General features: G+C 40.3%; 1 protein-coding gene across 7 annotated transcripts in view; it reads left to right on the top strand.

Moving 5' to 3' along the window:
- The window catches only part of TAF1 (TATA-box binding protein associated factor 1), a 32,552-nt gene extending 7,586 nt beyond the window's left edge, over nucleotides 1-24,966 (top strand). For 4 of the 7 annotated variants that reach the window (XM_037407984.1, XM_037407982.1, XM_037407986.1 and 1 more), the window contains 31 exons: nucleotides 170-337; nucleotides 1,904-2,031; nucleotides 2,143-2,250; nucleotides 3,093-3,266; nucleotides 3,370-3,543; nucleotides 3,628-3,732; nucleotides 5,081-5,281; nucleotides 6,177-6,318; nucleotides 7,080-7,210; nucleotides 7,759-7,839; nucleotides 8,252-8,401; nucleotides 8,563-8,682; nucleotides 8,855-9,030; nucleotides 9,757-9,998; nucleotides 11,222-11,435; nucleotides 11,702-11,867; nucleotides 12,037-12,248; nucleotides 12,482-12,590; nucleotides 12,791-12,889; nucleotides 13,597-13,774; nucleotides 15,159-15,226; nucleotides 15,596-15,718; nucleotides 16,537-16,629; nucleotides 16,705-16,789; nucleotides 17,307-17,374; nucleotides 17,454-17,570; nucleotides 20,418-20,543; nucleotides 21,830-21,928; nucleotides 22,215-22,365; nucleotides 23,161-23,338; nucleotides 24,432-24,966. In XM_037407984.1, coding sequence (XP_037263881.1) covers nucleotides 170-337; nucleotides 1,904-2,031; nucleotides 2,143-2,250; nucleotides 3,093-3,266; nucleotides 3,370-3,543; nucleotides 3,628-3,732; nucleotides 5,081-5,281; nucleotides 6,177-6,318; nucleotides 7,080-7,210; nucleotides 7,759-7,839; nucleotides 8,252-8,401; nucleotides 8,563-8,682; nucleotides 8,855-9,030; nucleotides 9,757-9,998; nucleotides 11,222-11,435; nucleotides 11,702-11,867; nucleotides 12,037-12,248; nucleotides 12,482-12,590; nucleotides 12,791-12,889; nucleotides 13,597-13,774; nucleotides 15,159-15,226; nucleotides 15,596-15,718; nucleotides 16,537-16,629; nucleotides 16,705-16,789; nucleotides 17,307-17,374; nucleotides 17,454-17,570; nucleotides 20,418-20,543; nucleotides 21,830-21,928; nucleotides 22,215-22,365; nucleotides 23,161-23,338; nucleotides 24,432-24,648 — 4,403 coding nt within the window. In that variant the 3' untranslated portion in view covers nucleotides 24,649-24,966. The remainder of the gene's footprint in view (nucleotides 1-169; nucleotides 338-1,903; nucleotides 2,032-2,142; nucleotides 2,251-3,092; nucleotides 3,267-3,369; nucleotides 3,544-3,627; nucleotides 3,733-5,080; nucleotides 5,282-6,176; nucleotides 6,319-7,079; nucleotides 7,211-7,758; nucleotides 7,840-8,251; nucleotides 8,402-8,562; nucleotides 8,683-8,854; nucleotides 9,031-9,756; nucleotides 9,999-11,221; nucleotides 11,436-11,701; nucleotides 11,868-12,036; nucleotides 12,249-12,481; nucleotides 12,591-12,790; nucleotides 12,890-13,596; nucleotides 13,775-15,158; nucleotides 15,227-15,595; nucleotides 15,719-16,536; nucleotides 16,630-16,704; nucleotides 16,790-17,306; nucleotides 17,375-17,453; nucleotides 17,571-20,417; nucleotides 20,544-21,829; nucleotides 21,929-22,214; nucleotides 22,366-23,160; nucleotides 23,339-24,431) is intronic. The other 3 variants (XM_037407988.1, XM_037407983.1, XM_037407985.1) reach the window with 2 other exon arrangements.
- The last annotated feature ends 44 nt before the right edge of the window (nucleotides 24,967-25,010 follow it).

Below are 25,010 nucleotides of genomic sequence, written 5' to 3'. Positions count from 1 at the left end.
AAACTGAGACTTGGGGCTCAGCTTCCTTTTTGTTTCCAAGGTGAGTTTTCTTTAGGCCCTGAAAGATGGGGGAAGTTGAGGGAATAAGATGTGGGGATAAGCTGTGAAATGGTTTTCTGCCAAGGTAGCGTGTAAAACTCTTAAGGATTCTACCTTACGATTGTTGCAGTTTCCCTGGATGAAGACAAGCCCTGGTACTCTATTTTCCCAATTGATAATGAAGAGCTAGTATACGGCCGTTGGGAAGACAGTATCATCTGGGATGATCAGGCAATGGAAACCTACTTGGATCCCCCTGTCTTAACGCTTGATCCAAATGATGAAAACATTATTCTAGGTATGTTTATGGCATCCAGAAATTGTACTCAAATGGGAAAAGACAAGTGGAAACGGAAGCAAGGATTTATGGTCAGACTGTAATGGAAATAAGTGGACTGGGGCAATACTTTACGGTGTTCCTTTGTTCTAGCTTTGCAAGATAACTTGCAAGTAATCAAAGGTCTAAGCAGAAGATGGCAACACAATAATGGTGTGGTATATACTTTCAGCTCACAAGTTAAAAGCAGTAAGAGGAGAGTAAAAATTAATGCCCTGAAACTTAAATTTAACATAATTAAACTGACTCTTGGTGTGGTTTAGAAGTGATTATATTAATTTTACTTGCATGCATTTTGGTTTGAAGAGGGATGGTAGAGAAGTAAACCACAAACTAGCCCATGCCATTCTCAGCATGGCTTGTATTCAAAGCCTGTGGAAGCAGATTTCGTTAAGCCTCTTTCAGGCTGTGGTACTGGCACATGAGAGCAATGGCTTTGCATAATACCTGTCAGCAGTTATGTTACATCAAGCTACAAAATGGCTCAGTGTTCCTGGAGTTTGATTTAAATGTACTCCCTGCGTATTGCTACAAGCTGGAGAGATTTGGACCACTAAAATCAGCACTTTCTCTTAGATCTGTGGGTTGGTAATCTTCAAGCAGCCTTATGTAGTTTAAGGATAGGCATGTCTTGCTACACTTCCATGTGGTCTGGAGTGCATGTACTTTCCTCAGGGAAGTGGGTCAGTTCTAAGAATTCCTATATCTATTAATTGGTTTGGTTTTGGTATTAGCCAGCAACCTTGAAAATCACTCTTGATTTGAGCTTGGTTAAAGTAAAGAAAGTAGACTTGCAGTATTTTCTTTCCAAGTCTGAAATACACCACAAAATTGCAGGTGTTTGTGTAAATAGTGACAAAGGTGAATCCATTCTTATAGAGTGACATGAGGTCTGTGCATGACGTTGATACAGTTTACCAAGCCCATGTTAGTAGGCCCTGCTTCTCATGTGACAATTTTACTTCACAAATTGCTAAGTTTTAAAATTCATGCTACTTTCCTGGAATTTTTCAGGCATCCATTTTGGGTTCAGGTCTGTATTATCTTTGACTTCAGACTCACATTCATGTTGTATGTATGTGGGGAAGAAAAGGATTATTAATACATGTAGTTGGGAAACAGTACTGGCGCTCCTGTTGCCTTGACTCTCAACTGTTTAGAATAGCTTTGGCAGAACAGATGCTATTTCTTGTACTTTCACTGATTAGATGATTAGTAAATTTTGTGTTGAGTAGTAGTTACCACAAGCAATCCCCACAGTCACCCTCCTCCCACTCAAATTTACTCACTGCTGAAGAAGGTAAGTTAGAGATTTAAGCATGGAGATTTTCTGTGTTTGTTGAGCTTGTTTCATATTAATCTGTGTGAAGGAAAATGGGGGAGGAGTGTGGAAGGAGGATAGTCACCCCAGAAACTGAACAAAAAGGCTAAGATGTCTGGAGCAAGCTGCAGCTCAGTAGGAGGTTGTGGTGTTGGAAAGGGAACCCTAGGACAAGTGCTTTAGAGTGTGACTCCTTGTGTTTTTAGAAATTCCTGATGAAAAGGAAGAAATGACTTTGAACTCTCCGTCCAAGGAAAACAAGAAAGAATCTTCTCTAAAGAAGAGTCGAATCCTGTTGGGAAAAACAGGTGTCATCAAGGAAGAACCACAGCAGGTCAGCATAAGCTTTAGCACCTTGTAGGCTGGGAATGATGTGGAAGGAGTGTGGGTTTTTTTGGCTTTTTGGTTTTCTTGACACCTCTCTCTCTGTTTAAAATTGAATTAGAACATGTCTCAGCCAGAGGTGAAGGATCCCTGGAACCTCTCCAATGATGAGTTTTACTACCCCAAACAGCAGGGACTTCGAGGAACCTTTGGAGGCAACATCATTCAGGTAGTCACAGTAGTGTTTGCTATAGAGGGAGAGCTAGAGTGTGTTGGTAGGTGGGTTCTAGTTGAGAGTGTGATTTAGGATCTGTAGAAAACCACTTTAGATTACAGCAGGTCAGTTAAGTGTTCATGAGAGAGTTTTTAAATGTTTAATTAAAATGATTAGAAAAGCATTTGAACTAGCTTTTCTTGATTGCCCCATCAAACTGAGATTTGGGTCTTGCTGTATCAGACTTGCCATCCTTTTGGTTGGTGTCTCTTTCTGTAGTACTTTCTGAAGCAGTAGTGGAAGGGGGGAAAGTGGTGCAGGTAGTCAAGAAGTGAAGCTGTACTTCTGCTATTAGTGTGTTTTAATCTGGATGTTACCAAAATAATGTAGTTAATGATGAATTTGAACTACTGCTCACTAGCCCTAGGTGAAGAGGTGAGGGCTTTTTTTCCTCCTTTGTTGTGATAGTCAGTGACCTCTTCTAAAACCCCATCTGATTCCAGCCGCTTCTGTAATGGGAAAAATATATAATTCCCAATGCACTTGTCTCCCACTGATAGGATAATGGCTTTGCATGCTTCTAGTTAATAAAAACAACCTCTCATTGGGTACCATTTGAAACAGTAAAATTAAAGTTGCCTCTGTACAGAAAGGAAAGATCTATATATGGACCTAAGCACGTTCTGTCAGAAGGCAACGTGTATGATAACAAGTGAATTTCAATGCACTAGTGTTACTGCTAGCAGACCTAAAAATATTACTAGGTTCTGTTATGTAAGGGTTAGCGGGATAGAAGGATGCTCTTGGTTTTGAGGTGATAGGTGTTGTTCTTAATACACGTTTTGTTCCTGTATTAGCACTCTATCCCAGCAGTGGAGCTTCGCCAGCCATTCTTTCCCACCCATATGGGTCCTATGAAGCTCCGACAATTTCATCGGCCTCCCTTGAAGAAATACTCTTTTGGTGCCTTGTCCCAGCCAGGGCCCCACGCTGTGCAACCCCTGCTGAAGCATATAAAAAAGAAAGCCAAGGTACAGTTACTTTTCTCTGTATCTGATGTCTGTTGTGGCTCCATTTGCACAGCAGGTCTGTTTGATGTGCTGTTTTCCTAACTCCGTCTTTTGACTGGCACAGATGAGAGAGCAGGAGCGTCAGGCTTCTGGCGGGGGTGAAATGTTCTTCATGCGCACACCACAGGACCTAACTGGCAAGGATGGGGATCTCATCCTTGCTGAATACAGTGAGGAAAATGCCCCTTTAATGATGCAGGTTGGCATGGCAACAAAGATCAAGAATTATTACAAAAGGGTGAGTACGCAGGTTTTGCTGTTGGACAGTGATTTTCTTCTGCCTTTCACTGAGTGCTAACTGCACGTTTGTTGCACATTGCAGAAACCTGGCAAAGATCCGGGAGCTCCAGATTGTAAATATGGTGAGACTGTTTATTGTCACACTTCTCCGTTCCTGGGTTCTCTGCATCCAGGCCAGTTACTGCAGGTGAGAAAAGCAAGCACAAGAAGATAGCAAAGTTGAATGTGGAGTAATAGGCAAATGTTTCGTGCCCTGTTTATTGAATCACAAATAATGCCTAGCTTCCAAAAAAACAGATTCTGTTTCATTTCCAGTTTAAGTCTCTTTGTTTACTGATAATAATTCACTTCTTGGCTTTTTTTTTATTTAAATAATCTCTGTAGTATGTTTTTTAAAATTGTTGTAGGAATTACAGGAATTGCAGGAAGTGAATATTTGCTGCTTTGCTTTGTAATGGCATTAGCGATACTATTACAGAGGACTCCGTGGAAGGCTAAAGCTGCTTGAATGTTGGTGAGCTCAGTAAATAGGAAACATGGATAGAAAACATGGATTTGTCATGGTCCAGGATGTGTTAGCAAAACCTTATGTGTACTTTCTGAGAAATGCACTGCTAGTTGTCTACTGGATAGTCTACCAGTTACTAGTCAGGTGTGTAGATTCCTGCTTTTTTGAGCCTTTATCTGTTGTTGAAATACATACAGTTGTGATAGTGAGAGGAAATAAGAGTGTTGTAAGGACCACCTGGTTACAAAATCCATTATAAATGTAAAAATAAATTTATTTCAGTTAATGCTAGCTGCTCTTGCTGCAGCAATAATTCTGTCCATGCTGCCCCACAGGAAAAAAGGGGTGAATGCTGATATTAGAGATTCATGACAGAACTGACAATGCTAATTGTTCAAGCCTAAGAAGACTTCATCATGGTTAAAACAGGACTTCTGGAAAGCTTGAAGTGAGGACAGGGCCATCTCAGGGAAAGCTTTGCAATGTGGATGAGGGTAGTGTGGGCGAGTAGCAGTGGGTAAGGCTTGTGGAAGCCCTACAGGTGGAGAAAAAAGCGTTTCTAGAAGATGGTCTTTCCAGTTCCACTCAGTCTAGTGTAGTATTACCTTTAAATGCTGAACTCTGCTGCTCTCTGCTTTTCTGGTTAAGTTCTTACAACCTCCTTTCCTGAGCAAAGTCTTCAGCCCTTGTTTCTGTTGCCTTCTCCCATGCCCAGACTGTGCGAGTGTCCTGGGCTGGTTTATAGTGTTCTTCTGCATATTTGTTCTTCCTGTCCCTTTTTAAAGTACTTCCTTAAAGGTTCAGTCCAAAGAGCCCTTCAAACTCTGCATTTGTTCTAGGTTTTCTTATGCTTTTGGGCTTTATCCGTGGTTATTCTTTGCATAAGCAAGGAATGTTCTGACTGTGCATCTACATTTATTTGTGATATAAATGATGGTGTACCATTTAAATGACTGTTTTTTATAGATGGACTTACAGAAAAATTGATCAAAACCTGACTTTCAAACTGTTGTATTTCTCTTACTAGGCATTTGAAAACAACCTTTTCCGGGCCCCTATCTATTTACATAAGATGCCTGAAACAGATTTCCTGATTATCCGAACACGACAAGGCTATTATGTTCGAGAATTAGTGGATATTTTTGTAGTTGGTCAGGAGTGCCCACTTTATGAAGTACCTGGTCCCAACTCTAAACGAGCTAACACTCATATCAGAGATTTTCTGCAGGTATGTTGTAAGAAACAGTTTGGGGATCTGAGGGGTCTTTGGAGGAAGCACATGGAGTAGGCACAGGCCTCATACAGGCAGCATTGCCCTGCTATGGCTCCCTTTTGTTTGTTTGTTTGTTTGGGTTTTGGGTTTTTTGGTTGTGAGAGTGCTGCAAGAGTTGGATGTTAACCATACAGACCATTTTGATTGTTGTTTAATCAACAATTTATAGCATGCTCCTTCTGTTTATTTGCATCCTACCTCATAAGTATACGATAGAGGCTTTTTATTAGCCAAAATAAAAGGTTATAAAATTATATAAAAGTGTAGGAAACTGAAGAAATTAGAATGAACTTTGAAGTGGGTATGCTGTATAAAATTACAGTTACATGGGTTACTAAGAGGCAGTTAAGGAGCCTTAGCACAGTCCTACTACACAGCATAGAATTAGAGTTGCTTTATACATCTTTGTTCATTTCCTAGATTTTGAGATAATTAAGCTTTGGGACTGTCAGTGACCGTTCAAATAAATATTTCCAAATTTAGATTTTGGGAGAAAATTTCTAGTAATTTACTGACAGTTTAATTCAAAGTTATAATTCAAGAGGTGTTTGCAGAGCAGGAAAATCCCTGCCATTCCCAAAGTTCAAGTTTCTTTACCAAAGCATGAACATTTCTAATATGATAATACACAATTTCAAGGCAAATATTTTTTCCATGTCTCATTCTTGGAAGCAGCTGAACCTGAAGTGGATGTGTAGCTTGGAAAACTTTACTAAGTAAATTTATTTTAAGAACAATGGGTTTTAAGTAGGAATTCTGAAGTAGTCACTAGAAACAGCATTGTCTGTAATGTCTTTGCATGTTTGTTGTATTCTTTCTTTGAACATCACAAATGAGTCTTGTTTTATAGGTGTTTATCTATCGCCTCTTCTGGAAAAGCAGAGACCGTCCTCGGAGAATTCGCATGGAGGATATAAAGAAGGCCTTTCCCTCACACTCGGAGAGTAGCATCCGAAAGCGGCTAAAGCTTTGTGCTGATTTCAAACGTACAGGTATTAAAAGATTTTATGTGGCAGGTAGCCTTTCTTTGCTGCTCTTGGGAGTTCCAGACGCAGCAGGAGGAGGCAACATCTCCTCCTTATAAACCATTATAAACATCTGTGTGAAGAACTGAAATGTAATCTGATGGCAGGTTTGTTCCAGTTTTTATAAACGTGCAATTTCTTCTGGCACAAGTGTGCTTGATGGTGAGAAATGGCTATAGTTTAGACATATATTTTTTTTTTATAACCTTTCGGGCAATGACTTACATTGTTACTTTAAAAGAATGACACTGACACATACACATTCCCTTCCCTCTGTGTATGGCTGTGTTGCGTGATGCCAGCAAAAGCTTGGCCCATCTTCATGAGTGTAATAGTGCAATAATGCTTTGAGAGCCTGAGTTCTGATTTTTGTATACACAGAATAATAAACAGGTGGTAATACAAAGGTTTTTAGGCTAGCCACAGGGAAAAGCAGTTTGAGGTGAGGAACTGAAGGTGGATTAAATGCTTTTGGAATGTACTTTTTACATTGAATGAGCATGGATGCATGAGGGCTTGCTGATGGAACAGGTGCTGGGTTAGGAGGCGTTGATTTAGACAAATGTAGAATTAAAAACCTATCAGTTTTAGTGGTCTGAGTGTCATGGTTTTGTCATACTTGCTCCTTTTGCTAGCATTGCAGCAGGGTACCAAATCTTGAAATAGGATTATGATGGCATCCGATATTTGTGGGAAACTACTCAGTGTTGGATCTGTGCATTTTTCAGGGATGGACTCAAATTGGTGGGTTTTAAAGCCAGATTTCAGATTGCCAACAGAGGAAGAGATCAGAGCAATGGTATCACCAGAACAGTGCTGTGCGTATTACAGCATGATTGCGGCTGAGCAGCGACTGAAGGTAAAAGCTCCTTGTAGGCTATAAGGCAGGTTACTGACAAGTAGTTCTGTGAAGGGTGAGGCTAGGTAACACCTTCTGCCTGAAGCTAATTTTGCTATAAAGTAGGCAAATCAGACTCTTGACTACTGGGTGACTTGCTGTTGCATAAAATGGGAGCTAAGTTCTTAAAGAAAGCTGTTATATTCTTACCACCTATTATTTAGGTTTTGAATTAGCTATGCTCAAAGGTAGCAAAGGGAAGGTACAAGAAAGGCGTACGTTTCTACCTGGAGCTCTACAGCAGAAAGTGACGAGTATGTGGCTGTGAGAGCGGCCGGTTATTTTTTTTGAAGTTGAGTGCACTATTTAGTTACGGAGTTTGACAAAATACCGGGCAGTTTGACATCTGTGATACTGTGGGTAACAGTGAATCTTGCAAACAACTGTCTGTGGAATTATGCTTGTTCAGCATCAGTCTCCACAGGATATTCATGATATGCTTCTAGTTCTCTGTCCAGTAACCTTTTTAAGACTTAGGGTTCTCATTTTTTCCTAATACTTCTCTGCAGGATGCAGGTTATGGGGAGAAATCCTTCTTTGCACCAGAAGAGGAGAATGAAGAGGATTTCCAAATGAAGATTGATGATGAGGTACTGTCAGAGCGATGCATGAGCATGAATGCTAATATATAAATCTGCATGGCAGGAGAGAAACGAGGTCTTTGTATTTAAAGGACGTATTTAAAGTAGGATTCAGTAGATCATATGTTCTTGTGACTTTCCCAGGAACTCTGCTGCCAAGCGTATGCCTGTGTTTGGGGATCCTTCTTGTCAGGTCCTTTCAGGACTAGGCTTTTTGCCTTAAATGCATTTTTATGAGTTACCTAGCACCTTGGTTCTTCATAGAGGTTTTATCAGAGCAGCTCAAGAATCAAGAAGTGGAATTCATCCTCATGTCAATTAAAAAGTTCTCAGTATGATTGGAAGAATCCAAAATAAAAAGCTTGGAATTCTCCTCTGTTGTAGCAGGATTGTGAGGGTGTGTTTCTTTGCTTGCTGGCAGGTGCGTACAGCTCCATGGAACACCACGCGAGCCTTCATTGCTGCTATGAAGGGCAAGTGCCTCCTAGAAGTAACTGGTGTAGCAGATCCTACCGGTTGTGGTGAAGGATTTTCTTATGTGAAGATTCCAAACAAACCAACTCAGCAGAAGGTATAGTTCCCAGGGTTGGGTTGGACAAGGAGCGAGAACTGCGAAGTCATGTGGGAGAAATGGAGTAAATGTGGGGCAGCCAAAACAGAAAATGTCAGAAGATGAGCCTGCGAAAGACTGTTATGTGATGACATTAATAGGCTGCATCTTTCTCTGAACAGGATGATAAAGAACCTCAGCCAGTGAAAAAGACAGTGACTGGGACAGATGCTGATCTGCGCCGACTTTCTCTCAAAAATGCCAAACAGCTTCTGCGTAAATTTGGCGTGCCTGAAGAGGAGGTGAGCATGAATCTGGAGCAGGTTACACAGTTCTCTTCACTAACAGATTCAGTAGCTGATGGTAGAAAGGATGTATATGTTTCTACTCTGATTTGTGTGGAAAGGAGTTGAAGGTCAGCTACCTCAGTTGTATGTCTCTAAAGTAATTTCTAGTCGGTCTTCCTCTTTCCAGATAAAGAAGCTGTCCCGATGGGAAGTGATTGATGTTGTACGTACAATGTCTACAGAGCAGGCTCGTTCAGGTGAAGGTCCTATGAGCAAATTTGCACGTGGGTCTCGGTTTTCTGTAGCAGAGCATCAGGAGAGATACAAAGAAGAGTGTCAGCGCATCTTTGATTTACAGAATAAGTAAGTTCTTATCTGATGTTTACAGACTTGAACCCCACCTTGTCCCAACGTGACAAGTCCAGAGCTGTGTATGCCTGGAACTCACTGATATGTAGTGATACAGGTCTTGATTCACCTGGTTGGGCCAACAAAATAACAGCACTGAGGAAGGAGACTTCAGCTGTTACTAGAAACGTATGGGTTAGTCTTAGTGTCTTCCTGTCATAGACCTTTTGGAAGGGTAGAATGAGTTGCATAGTCTGCCATGTATAATGGCATGAGGTGTTCCACCGTTCCACAGATCAGTAGTTCACCACCCTATTTCCTGTCTGTCTGTCTGTGTGGTTTTTTTTTTTTTTTTTTGTTCGTTTCGTTAACAGCAGTTTGCAATCTCTGTCTTGGGTAGCAGCTACCAATTCTCTGTCACACTCTTTAGACCTGTCATAACTGATGTATTATTCCTTGTTCTGGCCCAAGACCTGAGAGTGGAGAGGGAATATAGTACTGTTGTTGACAAAAAAGTCAACTTGTTGGAGAATATTGGCTTGGAACAATTGATCTTTTGGACATGGGGATTACAGGAGGACTGAGAAGGGCATATATTATGCCTGTTCTTATAGTAGTGATTTGCAACATTAATTTTCAAACCTTTCTGTCATTTTAACCTTTGTATTTCTGGGAAGGTAACAGGCTCATTTTTTTTGTGCGGGGGGGGGACTGACTGACTTTCAAGGTGACTCCTTTCAGGGTTCTGGAATCCACAGAGATCCTGTCAACAGACACAGATAGCAGCTCAGCTGAAGACAGTGACTTTGAAGAGATGGGAAAGAATATTGAGAATATGTTACAGAACAAGAAAACTAGTTCTCAGCTCTCCCGGGAAAGAGAAGAGCAGGAACGAAAGGAATTGCAAAGGATGCTTCTGGGAGAAGACAGTGGCAATGACAAAGAGAGGGGCAAAAAGGACAGGAGAGACAAAAAGGGGCTGTGTAAGTAATTGCAACCATCAGAAGGCATTCAGAACTTTGTGTCAGGCTACAAAGTGTGCTGATCTGGCCTTTTCAGAGGGAAGTGTGGTTTCCTTACAGGGAGAATGTTTAGGCATGCATACTGGGGCTTCTTCCTTTTCCTGAGCAGTTACTGGCTGAAAATGCATTTAAAGTGTTTTCTTTGCTTATTTTGAACTATCAACTTACTCTGGTATTTGTTTAGATATTCACTGCTGCTGGTTGCTTAAGCTGCTTTTCTTTTTTGGGGAGGCTGGGTGTTCTTGAGTAGTTTTCTCAAGATGTGTTCACAAATAGTTCCTGCAACCAGCTTATGGTAATCTAATTGGATCTTGTGTGTGAGCACAGCTGTGTATGTGAAACAGATAGGCACAATATATAGGCTCACAGCAGTGTGTTTGGGAGGTAATTGGGCAGCTGCCAGATTTGAATCTCCTGGAGGCAAGCTTATTTTAAGTGCATTCCGACAGAGAACTTGATGTATCCCTAACTGGCAGGTGGAAGTGTTTGACCTGTGAATGAACTTCTGTCTGTATGACTGTTCTCATGACCGCTGTTACTTGTTGCATGTGTATGAGCAAAGCTGAGCTGTGCTGCACCTGGGTCAATGGTATTGTTGCTGTTGGAAACCCAGACTGGGAATAAATCACTAATTAAATAATTACTGGAGTAATTTAGCAAGGGATACGTGGAAGATTTGCTGATGATTGTTGCCTTATGAAAAGATATCCAGTGTTCTTTTGAACAAAAACTCTCAACCAAAATTATGGATGGCACTAGAAAGATCCTGGTCATGTGAGACAAGGCTAGATCACTGGTCTTAATAGTAGTTGGAGGACTGGATAATTGCTGGCCTGCAGTTTCTGCCAGATCTCCACACCTATGAACAAAACCACTGGAACGACAAGCAGTCTGCAAGGCCATGTTGCAGTTCCCTGGGTGCTTGCACTTAGACACCTGCGGGTCCTTGTTGACTGTAGCTGTTCCTTCTGGTTTTATAATCCATGTGGATAATTCAGTAGTTTACCTTCCTTTCAGGCTGATATAAGTCTTGATGGGAGAACAAGCACGGGAAAAACTTTTATAGCTTAGGTTTTCTTGAATTTGTGTCTTGGAAGTTTTTAAGCCAAAACTATCTGCTGTATTTAAACTGATGTTTCTACAGTATGAAAGAAATTAGAAGTAAATAAAACACTCTCTTGTAGCATCAGCTTCAGGAGCCTCAGCAAACTCTCACAAAGATGATGACACTGCATCTGTTACCAGCCTTAATTCCTCTGCCACTGGCCGCCGCCTCAAAATCTATCGCACATTTAGAGATGAAGATGGGAAGGAATATGTGAGGTGTGAGACAGTTCGGAAGCCAGCTGTTATTGATGCCTACTGCCGAATACGGACCACCAAGGATGAAGAGTTTATGTAAGACTTGTATGATTTATTTTTTTCTTTTTAACTTTGCCTGTAGACTATTTCATTCTGTTGGCAATATGTAGAAATGCAGAATTGAGTGTAGAAGCCCGGCACTGTAATTGTGTAGAGAGAGATTTAATGGCTGTCCATTTAGGGGGGTATTGTGAATTTTGTGCAGTGATTGACTTGGCATAAGAATACCTGGTAAGTCAACAACTCAGATGAAAAACTTGTGTGTTTTTTCTCACCCCCCCCCTTCCCCCCCCCCCCCCCAGACGAAAGTTTGCTCTATTTGACGAACAGCACCGTGAGGAAATGCGGAAGGAGCGGCGCAGGATCCAGGAACAATTACGGCGGTTAAAACGGAACCAAGAAAAAGAGAAACTCAAGGGCCCTCCAGAAAAGAAGCCCAAGAAAATGAAAGAGCGTCCAGACTTGAAAGTAAGCATACCCATATGTAACGCATGCTAACGGGTCTTGGGTATTTGGATAAGTTTTCTGTTCTAGTGATGTACTAAAGGTCTGACTAGGGGATTTAAATGATACTTGGCATCTAAACTAGGAGCCTATGTATGAATTCTGATCTGTCATCTTTCTTATATTTTTGCAGCTAAAATGTGGAGCATGTGGTGCCATTGGCCATATGAGGACTAATAAGTTCTGCCCTCTTTACTACCAAACAAATGCCCCACCTTCTAATCCTGTTGCAATGACAGAGGAGCAGGAAGAAGAGCTGGAAAAAACAGTAATTCACAATGATAATGAAGAACTCATCAAAGTAGAAGGAACAAAAATTGTCCTGGGAAAACAACTGATTGAGAGGTGAGGGAAGAAGCAGAGATACTGATGGGTAGTAAGAAAAACAGTTTAGAGCTTAGTGCAGAATACTCATATGTATATTAATCCCAGGAATAAAGTGACAGGGCTTTACATAGACTATTACTACAGTACTTTGATTGTGTATTTGGTATTACGACAGATGGGACCAGAGCCTATACTGGTCTCAATTCACAAGAGGGCTGGAGAAAGTATTACGCCTCTTTGTTTTTACCTAGTGCGGATGAGGTTCGCAGGAAATCCCTGGTTCTGAAGTTTCCTAAACAGCAACTTCCTCCAAAGAAGAAGCGGCGAGTAGGGACAACCGTTCACTGTGATTATCTGAATGTGAGTGAAGGTGTTACTGAGCTGATTGCAGCATCTCTATTTCTGTTTGTACCAACCGGCCAGTTTCTTTGTTGCTCCTGTGCATCTTCTGCATGCAACGCAGATACCTGCCCAGGAAATTAATAAACTCAATTGCCTAGAATTTCTGTGGGTAAATATCTTGGAACTGCCTTAATTTTTCTATCTCTTCAATTTTTTAGCGTCCTCATAAATCTATCCACCGACGGCGAACAGATCCCATGGTGACGCTGTCATCCATCTTGGAGGGCATCATCAATGACATAAGGGATCTTCCTAATGTAAGCTTGAGCTATGAGACCAAAAACCTGGGTCTTAAGCAATATGGCTGAAGTAGGTTATACGTTGCAGACACCAAAATTAGGCTGGGCTTTTCTGAGATAAGTGGTGTGCCACCCCTTTTCTCCTGCCCTGCACATAGTTTGTATGCATTATTTCATAAACTATCTCAGCTCAGAATCTTTTTGAGATGAAAATGTCCATATCAGAAAATACTGTTGAATAGTTCTGTATGGATACATATTCAAAGCTTGGGATGTGATTTTTTTTTTTTTTCCCCCAACAAAACCAGAAAAAGATGCATAACACTCGATGTGGCAATGTGGCATACTTTTATGTATGTGGCACTGGAGAAAATTGTGTACGTCACTGTTTCTGACCAGATTTTACTAGGAACTTACAAAATCAAAAGATTAAATGCAAGATTTGAGTTGAAATGAGAATTGAAAGTTAGTTTCCTGACTTTTGTGTGGCATAACATCTGAGAATTCTTTGTGAGATTTTTCTTCTTATAATGGTATTAAATAATATTTTGTAGAGGAAAGTGATAGCTACTGTGGGTCTGAGCATATCATATTTCCCTGGTGCAGTTAAGGAACTGATTGTATAAAGGTTTTGTATGTTAGTACCTATTCAATTGTGGAAGTTAAACTAAGATTAGCTTTGCTAGTACTGTGTTAATAAGCATTTTTTTTTTTTTCCTCCTCAGACATACCCCTTTCATACACCTGTAAATCCAAAAGTTGTCAAAGATTATTATAAGATCATTACTCGTCCCATGGATTTACAGACCCTGCGTGAAAATGTTCGGAAGCGGCAGTACCCATCCCGAGAAGAGTTCAGAGAACATCTGGAACTAATTGTTAAGAACAGTGCAACATACAATGGTAGGCCATTAATATCACAAGGGATCTGTGTTTCTGCTAATACATTGTACACGTGTGAGCTGTACATCTTCTAGAAATAATGAAAGCAACTGAAAAGCAGAATAAATTCACTGTCAGCTGGCAGCAATAAATGTATATTTTTCCAGATATACCTGAAAGATTATGTTAATGTTAATGACCTAATTCATAAATAAGAAAGTGGACTCCAGCATTTAACAATAAGTGATGACTGTGATGTTGTAACTGAAGTTCAATTATGCACCTATTGATGATTGAAGACACCGTTGCATGTATTAATTCAAACTGCACCGAAGCAAAGTTCTGCATATCCCCTTCATGTAGCGTGAAGCTAAGCAAAACATTTTCAGTAGATTTAGTAATGAGTGTCCTTCCTTTTTGCTTTCAGACATGGATTGGTGGAGAGATGCTTCTGAACTTAATTTCTTTACATTATGCGTTAGTGGTTCTTTCAGTACAAATAGGAATTGTTCACACCTTCTGAAGCTGTTGCCTTGGAGCATGCAGCTTTGAGTAGAGTTTACTGTAATGACTTTGCATATTTTGGTTCTTAGTCGCAATGTTGTTCCCCATTTGGGAAGGTCAGAAAGCTAGTCTGAAAACCAAAAAAAAAACCATAGATTCTGCAGCAGAGCGTGCATCTGCTAGGGAAAAGTGCTGATTCATTGAGCAACTATAGGTCAGCTGTATTCTGACTGCTGACAGAAAGGTCTTTGTCCAAAAAGTATTCATTTGACAGATAAAAAAACCCCTCACAGCTGCTTTGAATCTCTGTGGGCTGTGCAGCATTTGGGGTGACACTGACTTCACTGTTTTTGTGCCTTTAGTGCTTCTTTTATTATTTGGACAGCTAAGTCCCTGTTTTATCCCAATAAATGAGATTTTTTTTTTCATAGTTCTTTTGCAAATACTTGTTTCCATGTCTGAGGAATCGTGAAATTATTTAAAGCTGTGGTTTTCTGAATATTCCTTAAATGCCCATCTTGTCTTCCTTAGCAGTTCTGCTTCACTGACTGGATTTAGTGAAGGAATCAGAAATTTCCTGACATATTCTGGAAGTTTGGCAAAGGTGGAGGACTTAGAGGCCAGTCTTCCACAGGCACAGCTGCTTTCCCATAGGGTTTCCAAACCCTAACAGAATGTGTAACAGAAGTATGAATATTTGCTACAATTAACCTTTTCTCATATAAAATCCATACTAAAATATAGTAACTGTGTGTATTGAGAATATACTGAGGATATACTCCCAGCTGCACTAGGAGTATAATCAGTGATGCTTTAGGAGTAAAGGTTAAGTCACACTGTGACATAATTGGCCTTTTTAATCAGGCTGGAGTATCTCACTGTACTTGCTGTGTGTTTGCAGGGCCAAAGCACTCACTGACACAGATATCTCAGTCCATGCTGGACCTGTGTGATGAAAAGCTAAAAGAGGCAAGTCTTGCGAATGAGTTGTGATCAGAGTGGAAGGGGAGGGATGGTCAGGGGTGGTTGAGGAGTTTGAGGATAGAGGACATGAGCATGCAAAATACAGTGGAAGAATAAGGGAACTCATTCCCTGCGCCCCAGGGTGTATTTGATTTTTACAGTTTTAAATGTTGGAGACTTTCTCAAAAAATAGATGCTCATTTGTTACTCTAGTTACTTCATCTTGTATGTAGGCTTATATCTAGGCTATTATCCCCCCTTATTTACAAATGTCTACATTAAAAGGTGAATGGGAGTCTCTTTAGGAGAGAGTATCCTGATATTAACAGTTATTAATCTGGGGTCAGCCACTGATGTTCCTTACTTTTATTGCAGAAGGAAGATAAACTCGCTCGGTTAGAAAAAGCAATTAATCCCCTCCTGGATGATGATGATCAAGTGGCATTTTCCTTCATTTTGGATAACATTGTCACTCAAAAGATGATGGCAGTTCCAGATGTATGTAGCTTGAGTAGAGTGTGTATGATGTGTAAAACGTGGTGATTATGGTCCTGTGACTGTGCATTTACATTGTGGTTGTTAGTGTACTACCAAAAAAAAAAAAAAAAAAAAAAAAGTGCTCTGCTAGGGAGCTGGCCTGTCATTTTCTGACTGGCACACTCACCCCCTTCTCACTGGAGCAAAGGTCCAGAAGTGAAGTCTGGGTTCCAGGTTTTTTTCCTGCGCTCTCACTCCTGAATAGTGCCTGTATCAACCTCCCATTAGTATGAAGTCACTGGTTTTCATTAAGCATGGCCATTATAAAACATACTCTTCTCCAGCTGCTTAGAGCATTTGCACTGGTAGAACTGGAAGCACTCTGAAAAGGTGCAGTTCTCGGGTGCAAATGAAACAGCAGCTGATTTCTAATTGATCAGGTTTACCCTCTGTTGTACTAGTTCATTAGTATTAAAAAAACCCAGACTTTTAAGCTTACCAAATAAAACTGCACAGATAAGGACTTCAGTGTCACTCATCTATAAAGTGCATTTTATCTAAATGGAGTAAGCAACAAGAGTCTGTAGTGGTTAGACTGAATGAGAGAGGACTTAATGCCTGTCCTTTTGAAAACTTTCTTGGTTCCATTCTCTGTTGTCACCAAGTTCTCATTTCTATGTTTAGAAACAGATTTTAGAGGGTTTTTTATGTCTGTGCTGTCACACCATGATGAACTGTTAAATTGGTGTATATATGACTTGCTTTATGACAATTGTAGCTGAAACTGTAAAAATTTCTACACAGAAGCTTTCTAAACTTCTCTGTTTTCTTTCCTTCAGTCTTGGCCCTTTCATCATCCAGTTAACAAAAAGTTTGTTCCTGATTATTACAAGGTGATAGCTAATCCAATGGATCTGGAGACTATCCGCAAGGTATGTAGCTTGAACTGAGCAGCTACTTGAGAGATGTTTAGATTTGATTACTTACTGGGTGATGATCTCTTCCAGAATATCTCCAAACACAAATACCAGAACAGAGAGACTTTCCTGGATGATGTTAACCTCATCCTTGCCAACAGCATTAAGTACAATGGTAGGTTGTGAAACTAAGGCTTCAGCTGCCTTCTGTACTTAAATAAATAGATCTAGGCACATGTTCTGTACTGCTGTGAAAGCCTGAAGCTGTGAATCCTGAGCTTGATTGTTTTCCATTCCTGCTGAGAAAAAGAGGTGCTTAAACAGTGATGTTTTCATTGCCATATGGTGCTTTATTTACCATCTTGTGCAGAGTGGGGCAGTTACATTTGGGGAGGATTTTCTACTTGTTCAGTGTGCATTTCTCATTCAGTGACTTGTTTCTGGGAATTTCGTTGAGATTGACAGGGTACAAACTTCCCATCTCCTAAATCGTATTTTTAATGCTGGAACAAACTGGTTACTCTTTGCTAGTTGGGTATGAACCCTGCTTTATCTTTCTCCTTAGATCAGAATGTGTTGGGATTTAGGGATCTGTGTCATGAGAGCTATGTAACTGAAACCTGTCTTTCTGTCTCGGTAGCTGGAACTGAGCAAATGTCAGAATGCATAAAGAGATTTGTTTCTTACCACAGGGCCAGACAGTCAGTACACAAAAACAGCCCAGGAGATTGTAAACATCTGTTATCAGACTTTAGCTGAGGTATGTGGACAACTCTGCTGTCATATTTTTCTGTTTTAATTTTCTGTTCTGCAACCTCAGTAAGCTTCTTTGTTCTTAGTATGATGAGCACCTGACTCAACTTGAGAGAGACATCTCTACTGCTAAGGAAGCAGCGCTAGAGGAGGCAGATCTGGAAAGTCTTGATCCTATGACCCCTGGTCCCTACACTCCACAGGCAAGTGACCAAGCTAAGTTTTCACTTCCATTCTTTTGGTTTCAATCTCCTGTATGGTTGTTCTAGAGGTGCCTGTTTGTTTACTGTTCTCCATCTGTCTGCAGTTTGTCTTTTAGTAGAGTATCTTGTTGGATGGTGTGCTAACAGCTATTTTTTAAGGATAAATATGAGAAGCAGTTATGATGCTTCTGAGAGTGAGCTGCCTAAGACAAAGACAGTAATTTCCCAAGCTACTTGCAAAACTGATCTCAAGATGAGCTTGTAGCGTTCAGTCAGGTACAACTGAATGTTGGTTAGAAATTCAAGGACTGTGCAAGTGTAGCAGTTAGAAACCCTCAGAAAGCAAAGCAGTGAAAAGGTAAGGAAAACATGAGGAAAAACCATCAATACTGTAGTGCTGAGGAGAAGCCAGAGACCTGTTTGGTGGGGGCGTTGTTGAAAAGGCTTATTGCTATGAGCAAAGAAATTGCCTAATATGGTCAGCAAAGTATGACTCCTCTGCATTCTTTGCTGGGATTCTTTACATTTCTTTATTTTGGTTCTAATGGAAATAACATTTTTTACTCTTCGTTACTATTTTATAGCAGACAATTTTGTGTGTCAGTTACTTTGTATGGATTATAGACCAAGTTGAAAGCATAATTCATAGTGGAGATTGTATGACAGACTGCTTTTTTGGTGTTTACAGTTTGACAAAGTTTTATAAGCTATTTAGACCTTTTGTTGCTGTTGATAATGATTCCTCTTGCTTTTGTCTGTGTGGTGGTTTTTAAAAACATCAGTAAAAAAATTTTAATCAGGAATGACAAGTTCATTCCTGAAAAAAAAAATTGCCATTGGAATTTGCCTGATAAATTATGTAATGGTTCAAGGAATGTCATCCTAGTGTCTGAGATCTGCCTTCTGTTTATTTGGAAAAACTGTTGAAGTTCATAAGCCTTAGGAAAGATCTCTCTACCAGTAACTGAATGATTAAAATTCAGTTGTTGTATACCCAGTGTAGAAAGACAGAGCAAAGCTTCCTTTGCAGTTTTTCATCCCAACTGTAGATCAATAATTTTTTTTATTCTGTGCAAGTCTGGTGTGATTACATCTGGAAAGTTGCATTGAATTTTAGTAAAGTCAGAACAGAAAAGAGGGGCTTGAAGTTCAGGATCTATTTTAGAACTTACAAAGATTATTTTTAACAGAAAATTTTGTTTAGGCAATAAGTATACAAAGATTACATGGCTGGAGCCAGGATAGCAGGCTACAAACAATTGTAGGGCAATATTTTAACACCCTCCTTCCATGTCTCCCCACAAAAAAACACCCCAAAATGTAGCATTTTAGGAAGCTAGAAAAAACTTGCTGGGAATGATGATTGAATTCAATGGGGTGGGAATACTGAAGCTCAGTATCATGCAAAAAGACCTTCCAGGCAATGGGAAGTGGCGGGCTGCAAGGGAATCTTTGGAGATCAGTTGTTGAAACTATCTATTGACACATTTCAAGGAATATTAGATGGAGGCAAGGATGATCCCAATACCTCAGAGAACGAGGTACAAAAATGTCATTCTTCTATCTGGCGGTTGCCTTCCCAAGAGTTCTATTACCTGTTCTGATTTTTTGTCGAAGTTGATGATCAGGATAAAGGAAAAGAGGCCTGAGCAGTGAACTGCCTACTAGTTGTCTGCTCCTTCTCTGTGCTTGCTAAAGGAGACAGCATCCTGAGCTTCTCCTCATCTGAAGGCCACGCTTTCTCTCTGCTTCTTGGCTGGAGGTACACTCCTGCTTCCCACACTCCCAAATTTGTCACAGATAGGCAGGTCTGGTGATGGTTGCTTGGCTTTAGTTCCCTTTATTTCAAATGCAGTTGTGATGACTAATATTTATCTCCCTGTATGTGTCTTCAGGAGTTGGACTCCACTCCAGGGTATAAAAACCAAATCCAGCAAGTAGAAGGCTGCCTGTGGTTTACCTGTCTGCTTAAATTCTTAGGCAGCCTGTTTTGACTATTTTAAACAGTATCGCTACTGCTCATAACACTTTCAGGATTGTTATGATACATAAACTGTGTATTGTAAGGGCATCTTATCAAAATCCTAACCTGTAGTTCCTCATTATCTCTTCAGAGGTGAAATGGCATGCAAGCTACAGCTTGGCTTTTAGAACATTTTATCCAAACCTCCCTTTTTTCTTGCTTTTGTCAGCTTTAGGGACTCTTGAGACAGTGATTTACATAGAATTGATTGAAAGTTGAAGCTTTGCTATTTCATATGCGATAGACTTTTCCCAGTTCTGATAGCAGCATTGTGGTTACACCACCATTTCCATTGTAGGAATGGAAAAGGGCCATGCTGAGTCAAACCAAAGGTTAATGTAATCAGGTATTCTGTCTCTGGCAGGGACCAGAAGTAAGTGGATGCAAACGTACAGTGATCCTTCTTACAGTGAAGCCTCTCTGCTTCTGGCAATTGGCTGTTCAGGCACCTTAAACTGGTGTTGCATCTGGACCATTGTATTTATGAGTTGCAGAGAGGCCTGTTCTTTATAAATCTATCTAATCCTTTTGGAGTCCATTTACGATTTTGGCCTCTGTAGGATTGCACTGTATAGAAGTACTGACTTCTACTTTGAAATCTGCTGTTTGGCAAACCAAACATGAGGTTGTGATCCATTGCATTTTACCATGTTTGTTCTTTAAGAATAAATAGCTTATTTTGATTAAACAGGGTTTAAAAATATAAACGCCATGCCCAAAAATGCATTTTGTCCTGAAATCCCAGTCTTGCCTCTCAAGATACTGTTCTAGTCTCAGTCCAGTGTCTGAGAATGTTATGTCTCCTGTTTCTACATATACTTTAGCCACCTGATTTGTATGATACCAGCACTTCCCTCAGTATGTCACATGATGCTTCAGTCTATCAAGATGAGAGCAATTTGTCTGCTATGGACACTCCCATCACTACCCCAGAGAAGCGAGGAACTCAGGTCAGAATCCTCCATTTTTTCATGTGGTTGGAGAGTTGGGTTGTATAAGCAAATTACTGAAAGGAGGCAGTTACTTTGTAGGAAACAGGTGACAAAGATCAGCAGTTTTCCCAAGCAGAGAAGAGAATCCATTTCAAAAGTTACACAATTTCCTTCATTTTGACTGCTTTGAGGGAAAAGGAAAAAATTAAAGAGCACTGGGAATTGAGACACTGCAAAACAAAGAACAGAGAATCAAAAGCTGCAGAAGAATCTGCCTAAGGCCAGATATTTGTTTGCTTCACTACTTCTGGGAGTAGAAAACCTGGTGACTCATGCTACAACGGGCTAATATGCAATCCCTTGTTGATTCTGAATAGGGAAATGGTGAAGTATATTCTACAGATTTGGAAGAAGATAATTAGATTATTATGGTCACATCCAGTGATGATTAGAAGCTCTACAAACACCTAGGGAAGAGATGGTTGCCACTGTAGATACCTTATAGTTGTAAAAGAAAACAAAAAAAAGGCGACAGGTTACAGTAACTTGTTACAGTAACCACAGAGTATTTTTTCTTATTCTTTATTCTGTAAAAATAAATTTAAAAAAAATCTTGGAGGAGAGGGAAAAGCAGAAGGAGATGCAGTAGTATAACCATGAAAATAAATTCCCAGGAGGAGGAAGAAGGTGAGGAGGGCCACAAGACTGAAAGTGGTATCAGAAATACTGGTGAGAGCTGTTCTGAGCAATCCAAACAGAGACTGAATATGAACAGTTCTGTCTATTATTGTGGCTGGCTGTAGCTTTGAGAATGCCTTCTAGATTTGGAAGCCTTCAAGCTTTCTACAGACTTTCAATTTGTAGTGTTTGGGACAGAATCTGCATGTCCTCTCTACCTTGGACTCACAGTGGTTGAGGGAAGGATATGAGAGAGAAGAGCAGGAGAAGATTTAGTGGAAACTGATGTCTGCTTTTAAAATATTTTGTGAAAATAAGCACTTTTTGAGACCTAGTGGTATTTTCCAGAAATGGCTAGGTAAGCAAAGAACTCTTGGTGCTGTAAGGCTGGAGATTCCCTTTTCAAGGATGAACACATCAGGATAAAAGTGTGTGGAGACTGTGTGCTCTCTGATCTTGGAATAAAGAGAGGAAGGATCCTTGCTCTGAGAGTGCTACTTTTCTTTTTGTCTTTCCGCCCCTGTACTCCCACACTCATCATTGTGGTCCAGATGTCAGTCATACCCTTTGATATATGTCCAATGGTGCCTTCCTCAATGGTATTACTCTTTGTGTTCTCCATTCAGACACGCCAGGGGCGAGGTAGGCTGGGCGAGGAAGACTCTGACGTAGATATTGAAGGGTTTGATGAGGATGATGATGGGAAACCTAAGACTCCAGCCCCAGTGAGTATATTTACAGAAATCCCAGCCAACAGTCTACGTGTTGACTTGCATACTTGTGGTAGAAGTCTCCATAGTATAAGGGTTGTCTGCTACGTCTGCCACCCTGAAACACAGCAGTATGTGTAGTGACAGCTAGACTCTTAAATGTAGTTTTAAAATGTTAGCATTATGAAATAAGCGAACGCTTCAGAATGAACAGTGTGATAAATAATAGGCATGTGCTAGAAATGGCAGCAGTAGTTTCTATGTTCTTTGATCTTCACTAGCCCTGTTCTGTGTCACCTAGGAAGTTGAAGATGCAGATGGTGACCTTGCTGATGAAGAAGAAGGATCAGCCCAGCAGCCGCAGGCCAGTGTCCTCTATGAAGATTTGCTCATGTCTGATGGAGAAGATGATGATGATGGGAGTGATGAAGAGGGAGATAATCCTTTCTCATGTAGGTGTCCTTTTTTATAAAAGGTTGAATAGGAACTGGTTGTTCACAAACCCAGCTAATCTTCTCATGCTTCCATCACAAAAACATGCAGTAGAGAGAATAGAACATAATTGGGATATATAGGCCAGGTGGTCTAGTAGTCAAAAAAAGAAGAGACACCAAAGGGCAATATGAGAAAACTGGATAAACATAAATGGAACTGAAACCAAAGTGGAGTAAGAGTGCTGTAAGCATGGACACAAAAGAAAGCTGAGTTAAGACAAGATCTGATCAACTGTATTTCATAAAGTGAAACTGCAAATGGTTCTGAAATGTCGGGGACTATGATTTGGTGTGCAGAGCCAGGAATGAGCTGCTTAGTAAAAGCACAACATTTATTTTGATGTGAAACAGTGGTCGGTGTTATAGAGAACTGTTAAGAGGTGTCTGGAGGTTCTTCACAGTGTTTCCCCATTTTACTAAAAAACTGGCCGTGCAGAAAAGCTTATAGTGGCATTTAGTGATGGCTTCTGAAAGTCATTAGGGGGGAACAAGGAGGAATTATTCAGAGTAGACAAGCAAATAAGGCCTTTTTGAGTAATGGTGGTAATGAGATTGCTTTGGAATAGCATCAGAACTGAGTATTCAGTAAGTGGCATCACATCCCAAATACCCCTTCTGCTACCTTGTGGAGACACTACTTTGTGTACATTCCTTACAGTCAATATTATATATAGCCTTTAAGCAAAGACAACAGGTATGTAACTGACAGAACAAAACTTTCGATTTGTGACCAAATGTTGGCTTATCACACAGCTATCCAACTGAGTGAGAGTGGCAGCGACTCAGATGTGGAGCCCAATGCAGTGAGACCTAAGCAACCTCATGTTCTTCAAGAGAACACACGAATGGGCATGGACAATGAAGAGAGCATGATGTCATATGAAGGAGATGGTGGGGAGACATCTCATGTTATGGAGGACAGTAATATCAGGTAATTACAGCTGAGAATCTTGTTAAAATTATTTTTCAAAACAAAATCCCTTCTCTTAAAGATTTTGAAGTGTTTATCATAGAAAGCTGAAGAATATTTCACATTTTTTCTTTTCTGTTATTTTGTCATTGTTTTTATTGCTGCAACCATTATTACCATAATTGCAATGTACTTCCTATCGACAGAAACTTGTTTTTGCTTTTAGATTTTCACTAATGAAAGTGTTGAAGTAAAAAAGTTCTTTCTTGTAGGTAGACTTCCTGTACATAGTGATTTTGGAAGGCAGGACCAGTAAAGGTTTTTATAGGTTGTTTCAGAAAGTACAAGATGCCTTTGAAGTTGCAAGATGATTTAGCTGATCAACTTCATGGTTTTTGGTTTTTTTCTCTAAGAATAAACATTTCCTTACTTGAAAGGAGACTGCTTAGTTGAAATCCAAAAGGATAGGAATATGCATAGTCTGTATTTTGGAAGGAGTTCCATTATTAGAAAATTACAAGTACAGCAATATCAGCTTTATTTTGCATTTTTAGTTTGCATTCACTTGAGGGAATACTGACCTACTCTTCCTTCTCTGGCCGTTATATAGAGTATTAGCATTAGATTCTCTGTTATTTTTCAACTTGTGTAATTCTGTCCCTTAATGCTATTATTGATGTTTGTTTAATAAATTATTGTACAGATAGCTCTGCTGGGTCAGACAAATGCTTGGTCCAGTCCAGTACCTTGGTGATAGCCAGCAGAAAATGCTAGAGAAGATGATGAGAATGAGCTGTCTGCCTTTCTGTCTGCAGTAAAGGTGACAGATGGAAGGTGCTGGAGCAATCTGTTTCTCCTCACCTGAGTATATCAGAGTGCAATGAGGATGCTAGTAGGCAATTGTTTCATCAGGAGAGCTGGGTGTTTGGGTTTTTTTCTATTTTAAAAAGCTGGCCATTGACAGAATTGAAGTGCACAGTGGCTCCGAGTGTTCCACAAGGACTTCAAGCCAGGGAACTTTTACAGGAGTTAAATACAGAATTGTCGGTATCAGCAGCTGATTCGAATATTTGATAGTATAATTAATAGATAATATATTTCTTCTTTCTTGTAGTTACGGCAGCTATGAAGAGCCAGACCCAAAATCCAACACAAGGGATACTAGTTTCAGCAGTATCGGAGGGTATGAGGTCTCGGAAGAGGAGGAAGAGGAAGAACAGCAGCGCTGTGGGCCAAGCGTATTAAGTCAGGTCCATCTGTCTGAAGATGAGGAAGACAGTGAGGACTTCCATTCCATTGCAGGAGACAGCGACCTGGACTCGGATGAATAACGCCCTTTCCCGAGATGGCGGTGTCCTGGGCCGCTCTGGGCTCCTGCGTTTCCCTTGTCCCGGTTTGGTGTACGGAACAGTGTAGCGTGGACTGTTAACAAGAAGTAGATTGTGTATATACTATTATAATTGGTTTTAAAACATGTTATGTGACTGAGTAAATGGTGAAAAATAAGCTTTAGGCAAGCATGCCCTGCTGAAGCTGCGGGTCGTCATAGCCTGTGCTAGTCCCAGAATCTGGATGATGATTTGTGTGGTGTTCTTTGGTCTTAATAGATGTAAAATAATTTCTCATAAATACAGGCCTGGTGGCATACACGCCTGTCTGTCAGGGGAAAAAAATGCTGCCGTCGATAAACAAC

The sequence above is a fragment of the Falco rusticolus genome, chromosome 14 (assembly GCF_015220075.1).
Source record: "Falco rusticolus isolate bFalRus1 chromosome 14, bFalRus1.pri, whole genome shotgun sequence".
Taxonomy (NCBI): domain Eukaryota; kingdom Metazoa; phylum Chordata; class Aves; order Falconiformes; family Falconidae; genus Falco; species Falco rusticolus.
This window is presented reverse-complemented; position numbering and strand designations above follow the sequence as displayed.